The sequence below is a fragment of the Neolamprologus multifasciatus genome, chromosome 4, assembly GCF_963576455.1.
Source record: "Neolamprologus multifasciatus chromosome 4, fNeoMul1.2, whole genome shotgun sequence".
NCBI classification, from domain to species: Eukaryota; Metazoa; Chordata; class Actinopteri; order Cichliformes; family Cichlidae; genus Neolamprologus; species Neolamprologus multifasciatus.
The window spans coordinates 9,931,709-9,943,959 of NC_140442.1; the positions used below are offsets into that span (position 1 = coordinate 9,931,709).

At 38.1% G+C, this 12,251-nt stretch overlaps 2 protein-coding genes across 3 annotated transcripts; both read right to left on the minus strand.

Annotated features, from left to right (window-relative positions):
- Window positions 1-394: 394 nt before the first annotated feature.
- rmi2 (RecQ mediated genome instability 2) lies at window positions 395-3,207 on the minus strand. Its single transcript, XM_085156439.1, has 2 exons — window positions 1,396-3,207; window positions 395-725 (listed from the first exon to the last, which is right to left on the minus strand). Exons 1-2 carry the CDS (start codon window positions 1,682-1,684, stop codon window positions 574-576), a joined length of 441 nt encoding a protein of 146 aa, XP_085012565.1. The 5' UTR covers window positions 1,685-3,207; the 3' UTR covers window positions 395-573.
- A 100-nt stretch (window positions 3,208-3,307) lies between these two features.
- ubfd1 (ubiquitin family domain containing 1) lies at window positions 3,308-11,537 on the minus strand. Of its 2 annotated transcripts, none has more exons than XM_085156433.1 (7): window positions 11,515-11,537; window positions 7,276-7,545; window positions 6,951-7,159; window positions 6,806-6,871; window positions 6,585-6,690; window positions 6,424-6,506; window positions 3,308-3,728 (listed from the first exon to the last, which is right to left on the minus strand). In XM_085156433.1, the coding sequence occupies exons 2-7, from the start codon at window positions 7,526-7,528 to the stop codon at window positions 3,618-3,620; spliced, it is 828 nt and encodes a 275-aa protein (XP_085012559.1). In that variant the 5' UTR covers window positions 7,529-7,545; window positions 11,515-11,537; the 3' UTR covers window positions 3,308-3,617. The 2 variants fall into 2 exon arrangements, with proteins under 2 accessions (XP_085012559.1, XP_085012558.1); XM_085156432.1 differs by lacking the exon at window positions 11,515-11,537 and adding an exon at window positions 11,104-11,395.
- Between the last annotated feature and the right edge of the window lie 714 nt (window positions 11,538-12,251).

The following is a 12,251-nucleotide window of genomic DNA, read 5'->3' on the forward strand; positions in this document are numbered from 1 at the left end:
TACAATTCCAGTAACTAAATACAAAAAGGTGTCCATCTCACTGTAATCATTATGAAAGCAGTTTCATACATTGTTGGTTATTGTATTGTCTTATAATGGTCCATATATTACAAGCCTGTATGTTACAGGTAACATTGTTAGAGTTGAACTAAAATCATTTACATTAAACACAAGTTCAGAGCAATCCTCAGTGATGGCTTTATGCACAATGGGGAGTTTTGAACTCTCATGTCAATACTGATGCAGTGTTTTAATAAAGACCTGATGCATTATTGAAAAGTTTTTTGACCATGTTTACTTAAAGGTATTCTGAAAAAGAGTCAAAACCTCAAAACGGTACTAATACAATGACGATAGTTTGGGTTTTTTTTTGGTCAAGGTTAAGTTATCCACCTAACAGCTCCAGTGACAACTTTGGATTAGGAGCCACACACACCAGTTTTCTTAATCACTTGACCTCCATCAGACAAGTCCAGCAGAAAGGAAAGTCATCTTTTAAGTCTGCTGAGGTAACATTTGACACTTCAGTAGTATGTAGCAGGCTACAGGAGGAGGAGCACTTCAACCCAGCATTCAAGCCAGCACCTGCTGCAGGTCATCCACCTCAAGCTTCCACATCCGTCTGTGAAGTGCAGCAAGCTCTGAGAGGTCTGCCATCTTCACTGCACGGATGACTGGCTCTGGTGAGATTGCCTGAATGATGCCCATCACCATGACATATTTCCCTGTAAGAACAGCAGCAAGTGGTGAACTGTTGACCGACAGTGATTTCAACGGTAAATCGTGGTTTGAGAGATAAATCTGCCAGCTTGCTGCCACAGATCTTAGGATTAATGCTCTCCTTTCAGCCTAACAAGCTGTGCACTGATGAAAATATTCACATTAACCAGGATTCTCATGAATTCAATAACAGGCCACTAATATCTAGAGTGAAAATGATCTCATTTAAAAATTGTTGTTCAACTACAGCTTTTGAACTTGCACTGTGTTAAAACTTTATTAGAATTTTAAAATACAGGTCTGAGTTCATTAACAATAGTAGTTCTACTTTTTATTTGTAATTAAAAAAGAGCCTATCCTGTTGATTTTTTCCTTCTATTAAGATACTTCTTTATAACTTCTAGAATGTAATGTCATTTTGTGTTTGATTCTGTATCACTAGATAAAAATGCAGTAAATGGGGACAAAGCTTTTTTTTCTCTTTAACCAAACACAATGTACGTCCCCTTTCTAATTGGTCCCAATAATAATGACTAAGCAACAAAAGCAGTTTCTTTTCACCTACCGGTATATATGCCTAATAGCTATTAAGTGTTCTCTTAGGTGGGGAAGGTAATTTAATTTTAGCTTTTGTGTGGATTGAAACAGAATCTAGCTTGGGTCTGGGTCAGTTACCTTGGGACAAGCACGGTTTCCCTTTGGGGATGTTGTTAACACCCTGAACAATGAAAGTCCCCGTCTCATCCATCAACAGCACGGTGTCTCTGTCCTGCTGGACTTCCAGCACAGTCCCCTGCATCCACACCAGCGAGACAGGCAAAGAGCGTCCCCTGCCCAGTCTAATTACACAGCCGGCCCCGCTATCAGTGGTGCCCCAGTTCCCTGCCGCCCTCAGCTGTCCCGACAGCACTTTAACAGGCGGGGGACGTGTCCTTTCCACGTCTATCTTCTCTACATTGGACATCACTGACAGACTGCTGCTGGCGTTAAGCGACGGACAACTTGCGACAGCGTTTTCATTTCCCGCCTCCACACGAGCGGAAGTCGTGCCAGCACTCTTTTCCGGCAATAAAACACGCCCTCGCCTGATTCCTTCAGGGTAAAAGCATCAAAACTGAACTTCAATCACAGGCAGGTGAATAGGAGGCAACATATGATAGAGGGGAAATTCACAGATAAAACACATTTAATTAGTGTAACTGTCATTTCCGTATTGTTTGTAAGCGCCACAGAGGGGATCTCCGGGCATCAAGTCCATTTGTGAATGTTATAAAGTTTTAGTCTGCTGTGATAAACAGCTAAAACCTTGTATAGAAATCAGCCTGACAAACTGGGATAATGAATGAAATGTATAGTAGCGTATGTTTACAATCCGACAATCCTGAAGCTATATTAAAAAAAATATGTTTTTTTAAAATGGACAAAATAGAAAGTGTCTCCATTGGTATTTTTGTTTTTCTTTTAAATACTGATAGCCATTTATGCAAGATTGCTGCAAAATATGGCTTTAAAACAATTTGTTAAACTGAATTTGTGTTTGATTTCTTCAGTTTAAGCATCTTCATTATAATGGTTGTGATACTTTAATCAAAAATAATAAGGCAGGGAAGCCAAGAAAAAAACATGTACATCTGAGTCCAAGGAGCAGCTCATTTTGTTATTTAAATCCGATGCATACTCCATGGATGCATAGGAATAGCTCTGACTGCAGCATAATATTCACTAAAGCCACATGGGAGGGGGGTCTCAACAACTGGTTTAGTTGCATATTATAGGGGTGAGTGATGCTGATTAATATTACTGTGAAAAACACTGCTTGAATAAACAAAATGAAAAACCACAAATTAATACTAATTAAACATACCAACAACTGCTGTTGTTCAGCTCCTAAACATACAGAGCTGTTTATTAATCTGCCAAAAAGTGTTGAAGACTAATGAACACTACATAATGCCACTCTGGACATGACAATAATCATGACAAATGAGTTTATTACTAGAATTTATGCAACTCACCTCCGCCATGACAAGACTAATAAGTCATTTTGAGAAAGTTGCATAATGTGGTTTATAGATTCAGCTTCACTTCCACCCCTCATTGTGTAACTTTTCCTTGAAAATTAAGGGTTAGGAAGTCTTAAGATTTCAAGTCCATAATAAAACTTTTTGTTGGCTGTTTAATACAAAGCAAGCACTTCACATCACTGCGGGGCTAATAACAGAGCAAAATCCTGGAGGAAAACATGCTGCGGTCTGCAAGAAAGCTGCTACTCTGGAGATTTATTTGTCTGCAAGACAATGACCCACAACAAGAAAGCCAAAGCTGCACAGGATTGACTTTAAAGGTTCTGCAGTGGCACATTCCAGACCTCAATCTAATTCACAATTTGTGGCAGGACATGAAAATTGCTGCTTGTTCACAGCCTCTATTCCACTAGACAGCACGAGCAGTTTTTTGCCAAGAGAATTGGAAAGAACTGCATCTGTTCTTAAGTGTAAAACTTGGAAAAATAAAATAATGCAGACGAAGTTTGCGTGGATTTAATACTGAACGGAGAAGACAGACAGCAATGATCTGGCACATTCAATTCATTAAATATTTTTTTTTATTTCTTTAAGAATAACTGAAGAAAAGTGTTAGCAATTTCTGTACATTTTTTTTGTAATTGTTTTCCCTTGGATTTGCTGAAAACCTTGAATGATCAACAGGGCTGAGAAATGTTATGCTGCCACATAGTGCACTTTAAACCTAAAAAGAATATGATTAGTCCACAGGCATCCGTCAGTGTCCTTGGAATACACTCCAAGAGGTTCCTTAAACTGCTGACACTGCTGACTCCAGTTTCATGTTATCATCTCCTCTCAATCCCAGTTCATCATTGTCAAAAAAGAGGCACATTAGAAATACTGCCATTTTCCAAGGACTGTGTCTTTGATTGCATCGACAAACTGTGCAGGCACCCAGTAGACCCAATACTGCGAAGCTTCCGTTGGACCCAGCTGAAAAGCCTGCAAAGGTGGAAGACAAACTGGTAAGTACATTAAGTGGTTTCAGAGGCATTTGCAAATGTAAACATGTATTGAGAATAAATAAACACATTGTGTCTTGTATAGATTTTAAAAGCAAATTTAATTTATAGAAAAAAGAACTTATTTTGCAATAGATAAAATTCAACCACTTGCATTATGATCAGATGTTAAGACACAAAAATCTGGACTTCAGGAAGCCTTAAACGTCTACTGTCATACATACTCACTGGATACTTTATCAGGCATACCTATTCTAATGCAACTCAATGCATTTAAGCACATAAACATGGCCAAGACTAACCCCAGAAGTTCAAACCGAGCACCAGAATAGGGAATAAAGGTGATTTAAGAGATTGTGAACGTGGCATGAATGTTGGAGAGATGCTGTCAACTGAATATGACATGGACCAAAATCTCCAAGGAATGTTTCCAGTACTTTTTTGAATCTGCACCACTAAGGTAGCTCTAAAGGAAAAATGGGGTACAACCCAGTACTAACATGTTGAGTGTGCGCAGTGCCTCTTAGAAGCCCTTTCAACACAAAGAGAGTAATTTATTATAATCCACTAAAATGTTATTTTGCAATTTAATATGATATAGTATGCTTAATGTAAAAACAGCCACTGTACTGAATCTTTCTTTTACTTTAAAATAAACAACCTGGCTAACCAAATCCAATGTTTGGCTTTTATCTTTCTTCTATCTTAAATCATTCCCATCTGCTCGTCTATCTGCTTTGAATATGTTTTCAACTGTTCAGTGATGCAAAAACACACTCGGAGGAAGCTGCAGGCATCACTTTTCATTTTTGAGCCAAAAACATGACAACACAAAGCATTGTTTTGACTCCACTATCATACATTTGAATATCTCTGCTCTACAGCTGTAACATTATCTGCATTTAGATCTGTTACACTGAGGGTGATATCTGATGAGGTGGTAATAAAGCTCAATACCAGGGAAGTCCCTCAAAGCCCCACTTATATGTGCTCAGACATTATACTATTTAATTGGATGCACTCATGTGAAGCTGCTATGAAATTCAAACAAAATTACACAGAGACATACTTTGGTCTCAAAGTCTTTTTTTGGTGTATTGATCACTTCTATACACACACAAAGTATCTGCTTGTTCTGATGTTGTTAGCCATTTCTGGGTACAAAGACTCCAGAACAGCAAGATACTCCTGAGAGTGAAAAATAATAATAATAATAATAATGGATTGCATTTATATAGCGCTTTTCGGGACCCCTCAAAGCGCTTTACAATACACACACATTCATACACTGGTGGGGGCAAGCTACAGTTGTAGCCACAGCTACCCTGGGGCAGACTGACAGAGGCGAGGCTGCCATATCGCGCCATCGGCCCCTCTGGCCAACACCAGTAGGCGGTAGGTGAAGTGTCTTGCCCAAGGACACAACGACCGAGACTGTCTGAGCCGGGGCTCGAACCGGCAACCTTCCGATTACAAGACGAACACCCAACTCTTGAGCCACGATCGTCCCAGATACTTCAGATTTGTTAATCTCCAATAAAATAATCAATGTGGCTGTTTGACTAGGTATTACAATAAAAAGCAACAATAAAAATCAATAACTGGATGAAGAAGGAGACTTGCAGCAATACAATTAACAATACTGTTAGTTAGCTAAAGATGATATACCATGTCCTGATGAACATTTTATATATAAAAAAAACAAACAAACAAGAAACAAACAACAACAAAAAGAACCAAAAAGTGTGTTTAGGAGGTTTTATGAAGCTGGGCTAATTGCAATACTATAATGAGCTGTAGCTAGCCAGAGATCTATTGTAGGCTATTATGGACACTGGACAGGGAAGATGTAGGATGATAGGATGAGTATTAAACTGTCTGAGGGTCCTCCATCTTCCAATGGTTATCCCAGTCTAAATAGAGACCTCCCTCTTGCCAATACCTCTCCCAGCTCTTCCCCTGGCCACAATGAGGTGTTCCCAAGCCTGCAGAAGACATAATCTCTCCTGAATGTCCTGGATCTACATTGGGGCTTCCTCCCAGTGGAAAATGTCCAAAGCACCTCTCCTTTGAGGCGCCCAGGAGGCATCCAACCCAAATGACCAACTGTATCCTTTTGATATGGAGTGGCTCTACACTGTGACCAAGCTCCTCGCCCTATTTCTACCACTTGTATCAACAATCTTATTCTTTCAGTCACTACCCAGGGCTCACAGGTCATAGGTGAGGGCAGGAACGTAGACCAACTGGTAAATAGACAGCTTTGCTTTCACACTGAGTTCTTTCTTCACCACAACAGACCAGTACAGCACCCACATCACTGCTGCCACCACACTCTGTTAATCTCCCACTCCTTTTCTCCGTCACGTGTGAACACAGCTGAGACATGTGTTTAGGGTCCTGTAAGTGACCTTTTTGGGGTTTTTGTATCTATTTGCAAATCAAAAGAAAAGAGACAAAACGCTACAGCACTTTAAAAAGACAAGAACCCTAACCCTAGCTAGGAACAAGTGTCATTACATCACTACTTAACAAATGGATAGTATACCAACCAAAGAAACTTTTTTTTTTAAATGAAAACCTTCTATTACAGTGACTCCATCGTTGAGGCACACATAGTTCAGTCACTTTAGTGAACAGCCACACCAGCTTTTTACCACACAAAATATAGTTACCATCATGTGATAGTCCTCATGGCCTTCGATGGGTTCAGACACTATGTTTTTAATGGATCCCATTGGGACTTTCTCCGTCCTCTCTGCAGATGAGAAATTTAAATTATCGGCATCTTTATGTTGCAGTGCAGCTAGCAAAAGTAGGTTAGCTATAATCTTACCTTTTGTTCCAATCCACAACTGATCTTGCTCAAGCTTGAATGTGAGTCTAACTTTTCCTCCGGATTTGTTAAACATTCCGGATAAAGGCACTGTTGGTAATCGTTCCTGTTAAGCGGCACAAGACAGCTGTCAGTTGTGTTTAGTTGTGTATATTCAAACACACTGTATCACTGTAAAAGCACCTTCATCTACAGCTAATAACAGGTTAATTTTCTCTTACCTTTGCTCCTTTAATAGCTGGCATGATGTCATCAGGTTTACCTTTGTCCAAAACTTTCCTATGTTGCTGAGATAATAGTGCAGATTTAAAATGACAAATAAAAACAACAAAAAAACTCTTTCTACAGTAAAGTGACAAATCATACCTTTTGCCTGCATAAAGGCTCCTTCTTGTTTTCTTCAGCTTTAACTTCCTGCTGGATGACTTCTTTGGGTGTATTTACAGCTAATACATCATTTATTGTAGATCCTACTACCATTATTTTTGCACCATTTGTAATCTTTATTTCACGTAGCGTCTTGTCCTCTGGAAGCAATCCTTTATACATCACTTTTTGCATTGCCGGTGGAAGACCTAAAATAAAAAGAAAAGAAAGAACTATCTTTGAGTTCTTATTGTTTATGCATTGCTAAACAACACTCATTGTAACAATTAATTTAAAAGAAGAAATGTATGCTGTTGGATCTCACCAGTGAGTGAGTGAATGCTCTCTTTTAGTTTGGCTCCGGTGCTATCAACAGGAATTTTCAGATCATATTTATTTTTGTTCCAAATGATCTTCAAGTCCACTGTTTCCTTGTCCTCTGTATCATCCCCATTGCTAATATTAGAGTCCTGAGTTGTGGAGTTTCCTGCATCTGTGTGAGACGTCGCTTCTGCACCACCTTTTTCAACATCTTCACCTAGTGATTCAGCTTCTTTTGGTTTTGCCTCAGTTTCCATTATGACTTCTTCACTTCCTGGAAAAGAATGAAATCTTAGACTTATGTTCCTTTAAAGTAACCCTTCCAAGTTTAAATTATTATATCTCAAATTTTCCATATAAGAGTGCCTATGCATTATGATACTGCCTATAGAGATGTGGTCAAAGGTCTCCATACACTCACATGTAGGGCTGTGCGATATGACCAAAATCTCATATCCCGATATAAGAATTCTATCGTCAGATAACGATATAAATCACAAAAATATAACATTTTCTGTAAATTCTGTGAATCTCGGGCAGCTCGTCTTGCGGGAAGTGTTGAGCGTCCCCTGCGCGTCATGTAGCTGGAGTCGAGTGTTTTAACCGATGCATGAAGCTACACATTTTTAGACATAAGTTGTAAAGGCCGCCGTTTTCTTTGTGAGTATTTATTACACGGCGTGCTGCGGGGAAAAGCCTGTTCTAACGTTTGAGTCTAAGGTTTATTTTTTAGCACCTGGCGGCTCTTTTTTAATTCTCATCCGTAAATAATCTGCTCTTTCAGGTGATTCAGTTTATTTTGAAAAGTCTCAACAGGATATTGAGCTTTATTGTGAAAGGTTTATGTGGAACATAAACAAGCGGACACGAGATGCTGTTACCGTCGTTGTTGCTAACGACAACGCATAAAAACAGGCGCTTGTCCGTCCGTAGTGTGGTTATATAAAATATAAGAGAAAGAGAGAACTTTAAGAAATTAATATAGCCACTACAGTGACCATCAAAATGATGAAAAAAATATTGTCGTAAACAGTTTACTTTGCAACACCACGGAACAAACGATAGCGTAAAATGAAACGATAGATGTTTTTATATCGTCATCCGATATATATCCTTATATCGAACAGCCCTACTCACATGTGGTGGTAATTTGGGGATTTTAATTATTTCTTTGAAAATTTATTTTTCCAAGATCGAATGAGTACAATATACATCTTTAATGGCAATAACAAAATAATAATTGGGTGCAAGAGCATCCTAATCAATTTCCAGTTTGTTTCTTCTTCCAGCCCTCAGCAAAGTAATGACACATCTGACTAACTTGTACTAATGTACAATTGTTTGAACTAATGATGTTCAAATCTGCAGTTGTTTAGAAATGGCTCCAAGAGACCTTTACAACTTGTGTACATCTACAATTCTTCTTAGATTTTACCTGAGTTCCTTGGACTTTCCAATTGTTCTGGTTATTGGTCACTCAAATGAGTGCTGTCAGGCAAATCTTTTTATGCTAGCAAAGGGAAACTCCCAGTTATAGTTAATCACATTCACCATAATCACCAAAGAGATGTTTTACAGACACACATCACAGTAGCTGATTACAGGAAAGCCGTCAGTGCCAACAACAGCACTGCAGAAAACAATGTATCACAATAACAACCACAAAGTTTTCTAAAGAGAGAAAGAAATGTGTTGTCTCAGCCTATCAGCTGATTACACTTGTCTCTCTTTTACAACAAAGAAACTTTTTGCATTAAAAATAACAACAGACCAAAATGTTGACATTCCTATAATATTCACTCTACCGTGACATTTGTTACAAATGTCTTTCTTTCAGGGAACTTTTTTTTATTAAAAGTGTTTCTTGTGTTTTATGCTGGAGGTTGACCACCTTGCCTTAAATGACAACCACCTGCACTGTCACAGTCTCCTATGAATTAGATTAGTATTAGGGCAAACATACATATATAATATCAGATTTTTACAGAAAGATTAACATAGTGATGATATCTTAGTTGTCAGAAATTCTATTGTGGCTATTGTTCTCATTGTTAGTGGGGGGAACAATCATCCTCCCAGCCTTGTTACCCTAAATTAATAAGACATGAAATGCTAGTATCTGCAGTAAACGAGTTTAACCCAGTCATTGCATAACAAAATGATAACGGCAATCTATGAGCAGACCAGCAGATAAATAGAACTATCTCAACTAGCTGTATGTCGACCGCTAATCCCAGCACAAGAACAATTAAAGAATGATAACAGCCTCAAATCATGATATTTTTTTTCACAAAACGTCCACCGAAATATCAATATGTGTTTCAAAGCTTGAATCCAGTTTTGTCTGAACTCAAAGCCTCATGTCAACCTACTGCCTTTGGATGACATGTCAGTTTCTTTGCAAACTGCAGCAAAGCTTACACCAGACTTTTTTGCTGTTGGTTATAACAAAATGCAGCCATAACATATTTAACACAATGTCAATTAGTCTGGAAGTGACTCAGATTAAACGTAAACAGAGCTGTGATGCTGAACTGAAGTTTTTTCCACAGTTCTTTCCACTGAAGGACTTGTTTTGAAAGACTGTTGGTAAGCATATCAAGCAAGAGGCTACGGTCCTAAAAATTGCAGGAGTAAAGTGCCAATTGAGCTGTTTATTATGTATTTTGACTTTCTGGGGTAAATGTGGTGCTTCCCACAGAATCAGACTGTATCTGCTGCGGCAGCGAGGCAGAACACATATATGTATACTTAAGGGAAAGGCAACAATGCTTTCTTTCCATGGAAGACTCAAACTACATACAATTGTGCAGGTTGTATTTAAGGCAAATAATTTACCAAAATTGTTGTGAAATAGCTGAGTGACTAAGTGTCAAAACTCTGCTTCACATTAAAAACTAACAATAAAACTACATGAGGCTGAACCTAGACGGCTTACTCACAATGGCTTAAAACGAAACAAAACGGGGAAACCCAGCTCACCTTTATCACTTACTAAATACATTCCTGTGAACTATATTTAGCTACCTATCATATCTATGTCTACTTTGCAACTTTAAATAAGACTTTTGTGTTGTTTTGTTTACCTTGATATAATACAAAACATCGACGTGTTTGGAAGCGTTTAAATCAATAAACTAGAAGTTGACTTGATGTATATATATATAGAGAGAGAATCTCACTTTCGTGCAGTTCCCGATAGTTTCACACAATAAGCAGTTATGTATGGAGCTATGAGTTAATAACAAAGATGTAAAGAAGTCTAATTTAGTCTTCTCTGCTAACCACTTTCCCCCTCGTGGTTTTTCTAGGTCTTTCTCCCGGTTCTAGTAAGCAGTCTTTCGATGTGTGCTGAGAAATGGGGTACATAAAAGCGAATGGCCGCCAAAAGATAACAGAAAAACGTTTTAAAACAACAATAAGCACTCGCAAAACAACCCATCTCGTAACAAGAATGGCCTTACTGCAAAACTAGTAAAGTAAATAGGCTGTATGTTAGTGTTTGATCGCTACCATAATTAATCCTATACAGTTAAGTCTTTAACAGCTTAAGTTAACTTGATAAAACAAGAAAACATTTGTTAAATGACATCACGTTAACCGCAGTGCTTCACACATCCAGCTAAATGTAAATGGACGTTAGCAACCGTTAACATTAGCTAGCCGCAACACTAGTGAACGTTAAAAAAATTACTCTGCGGAAAGACGAAAATGTCCATTATTAGTTCAGTATATTTACAGTATATTTAGAGGTACATGTAATTTCATTAAGATTATATGAGCTCAATTTAAAGATATTATTGAAATACTGCTGAATTTTCTCAATACCCACCATCCTGCGTCGCCATGATGATTGTGTACAATCCGTTGTAGGTTGTGGCAAAGATACTACAGGAAGCAGGATGGCTCCAGTATTCAGGAAACAACAGCTAAAATCGTTCTTCTGTCCACACTCGCGCGTGACAACGTAGAAACAGAAACAATTTAATCATTTATTTTGAAATCGCATTATTAATATAGCTATACGCAACCGAACAAAGTTTAAACGCTAATAGTTTCAGTTAGCTCGTGGGCAAACAGGGATAATGGAAATGCGCATGCGCTCGCTGAAACAACTGCAGATAACTTTTTCTTGTTTTTGTAAAAACTGTTACAGGTTAGCTAACGCTACTGTCGACACATAATGGCTAAACATAAAGGCAACAAAACACTTTTTCAAGCACGAACAGTCCAATGTACATACGGCCAAGATAACGAACACGGAAGTGAAGAGACGTAATACTCTCGCTTGGCTTCGTTTCTTTGTTGTTGTGAAAGCAAGGGAGACACCGGGAGGTGGCACTTTAATCAATGGCTATTGGTTAAGTCTTTCCTTTAGAGGTGTAAAGGTTCGAAATTTAAAATGACTTTACCTCGCCAACTCTTTTACACAAGATTTTCAGTTATAGAAAAGTAAAAATTAAAAGAAAAAAAAATCCCAAGCAAATGGCAAACTCATTTTACAACTGATGGCGTTGGACAGGATCGTGATATTTTTTAAGACAATGTTTTTATATTATGGTAACACGTACCAACATGCATATCTTACTTATGAAAATATTTTTGAGACATTAACCTACAGTGTAATATATATATATATATACATATATACATAGATATGAGTTACTGGTTTCATGCTGAAATAGTGTCACGGATGCTGGATAATTAGTCCACAAAGAATAATCTAACTTTAACAGTTTCTGTAGACTTAATGAACTTTCTACCTTTTTAAAACTGCGGCTGTGGTTATTCTACAGTCTCTTACACAGTGTGGAAAGTAATTTCTCTCTTTTATGTGCTGCTTTGGTCCCTGATTGCAGTACAGTGCAAAAGTCACTTGCTATTTCTTTATATTTTGTTTCCACAGAGCCAGACTTGCTTGTAATTTTTTTAAAGTGGCAATAGTTCTACCAGGCCTTCTGAAGGTCTTTCAAAGTATTT

What these genes read in the sequence shown, in the direction of transcription:
- rmi2 (XM_085156439.1), bottom strand. Translation starts at nt 1,684, where the DNA reads ATGTCCAATGTAGAGAAGATAGACGTGGAAAGGACACGTCCCCCGCCT. An exon ending in GAAACCGTGCTTGTCCCAAG is followed by an intron (nt 726 to 1,395) that starts GTAACTGACCCA and finishes CTGTTCTTACAG; the next exon opens with GGAAATATGTCATGGTGATG.
- ubfd1 (XM_085156432.1), bottom strand. An exon ending in GAGCATTCACTCACTCACTG is followed by an intron (nt 7,160 to 7,275) that starts GTGAGATCCAAC and finishes TTTTTATTTTAG; the next exon opens with GTCTTCCACCGGCAATGCAA. An exon ending in AGCCTTTATGCAGGCAAAAG is followed by an intron (nt 6,872 to 6,950) that starts GTATGATTTGTC and finishes CTATTATCTCAG; the next exon opens with CAACATAGGAAAGTTTTGGA.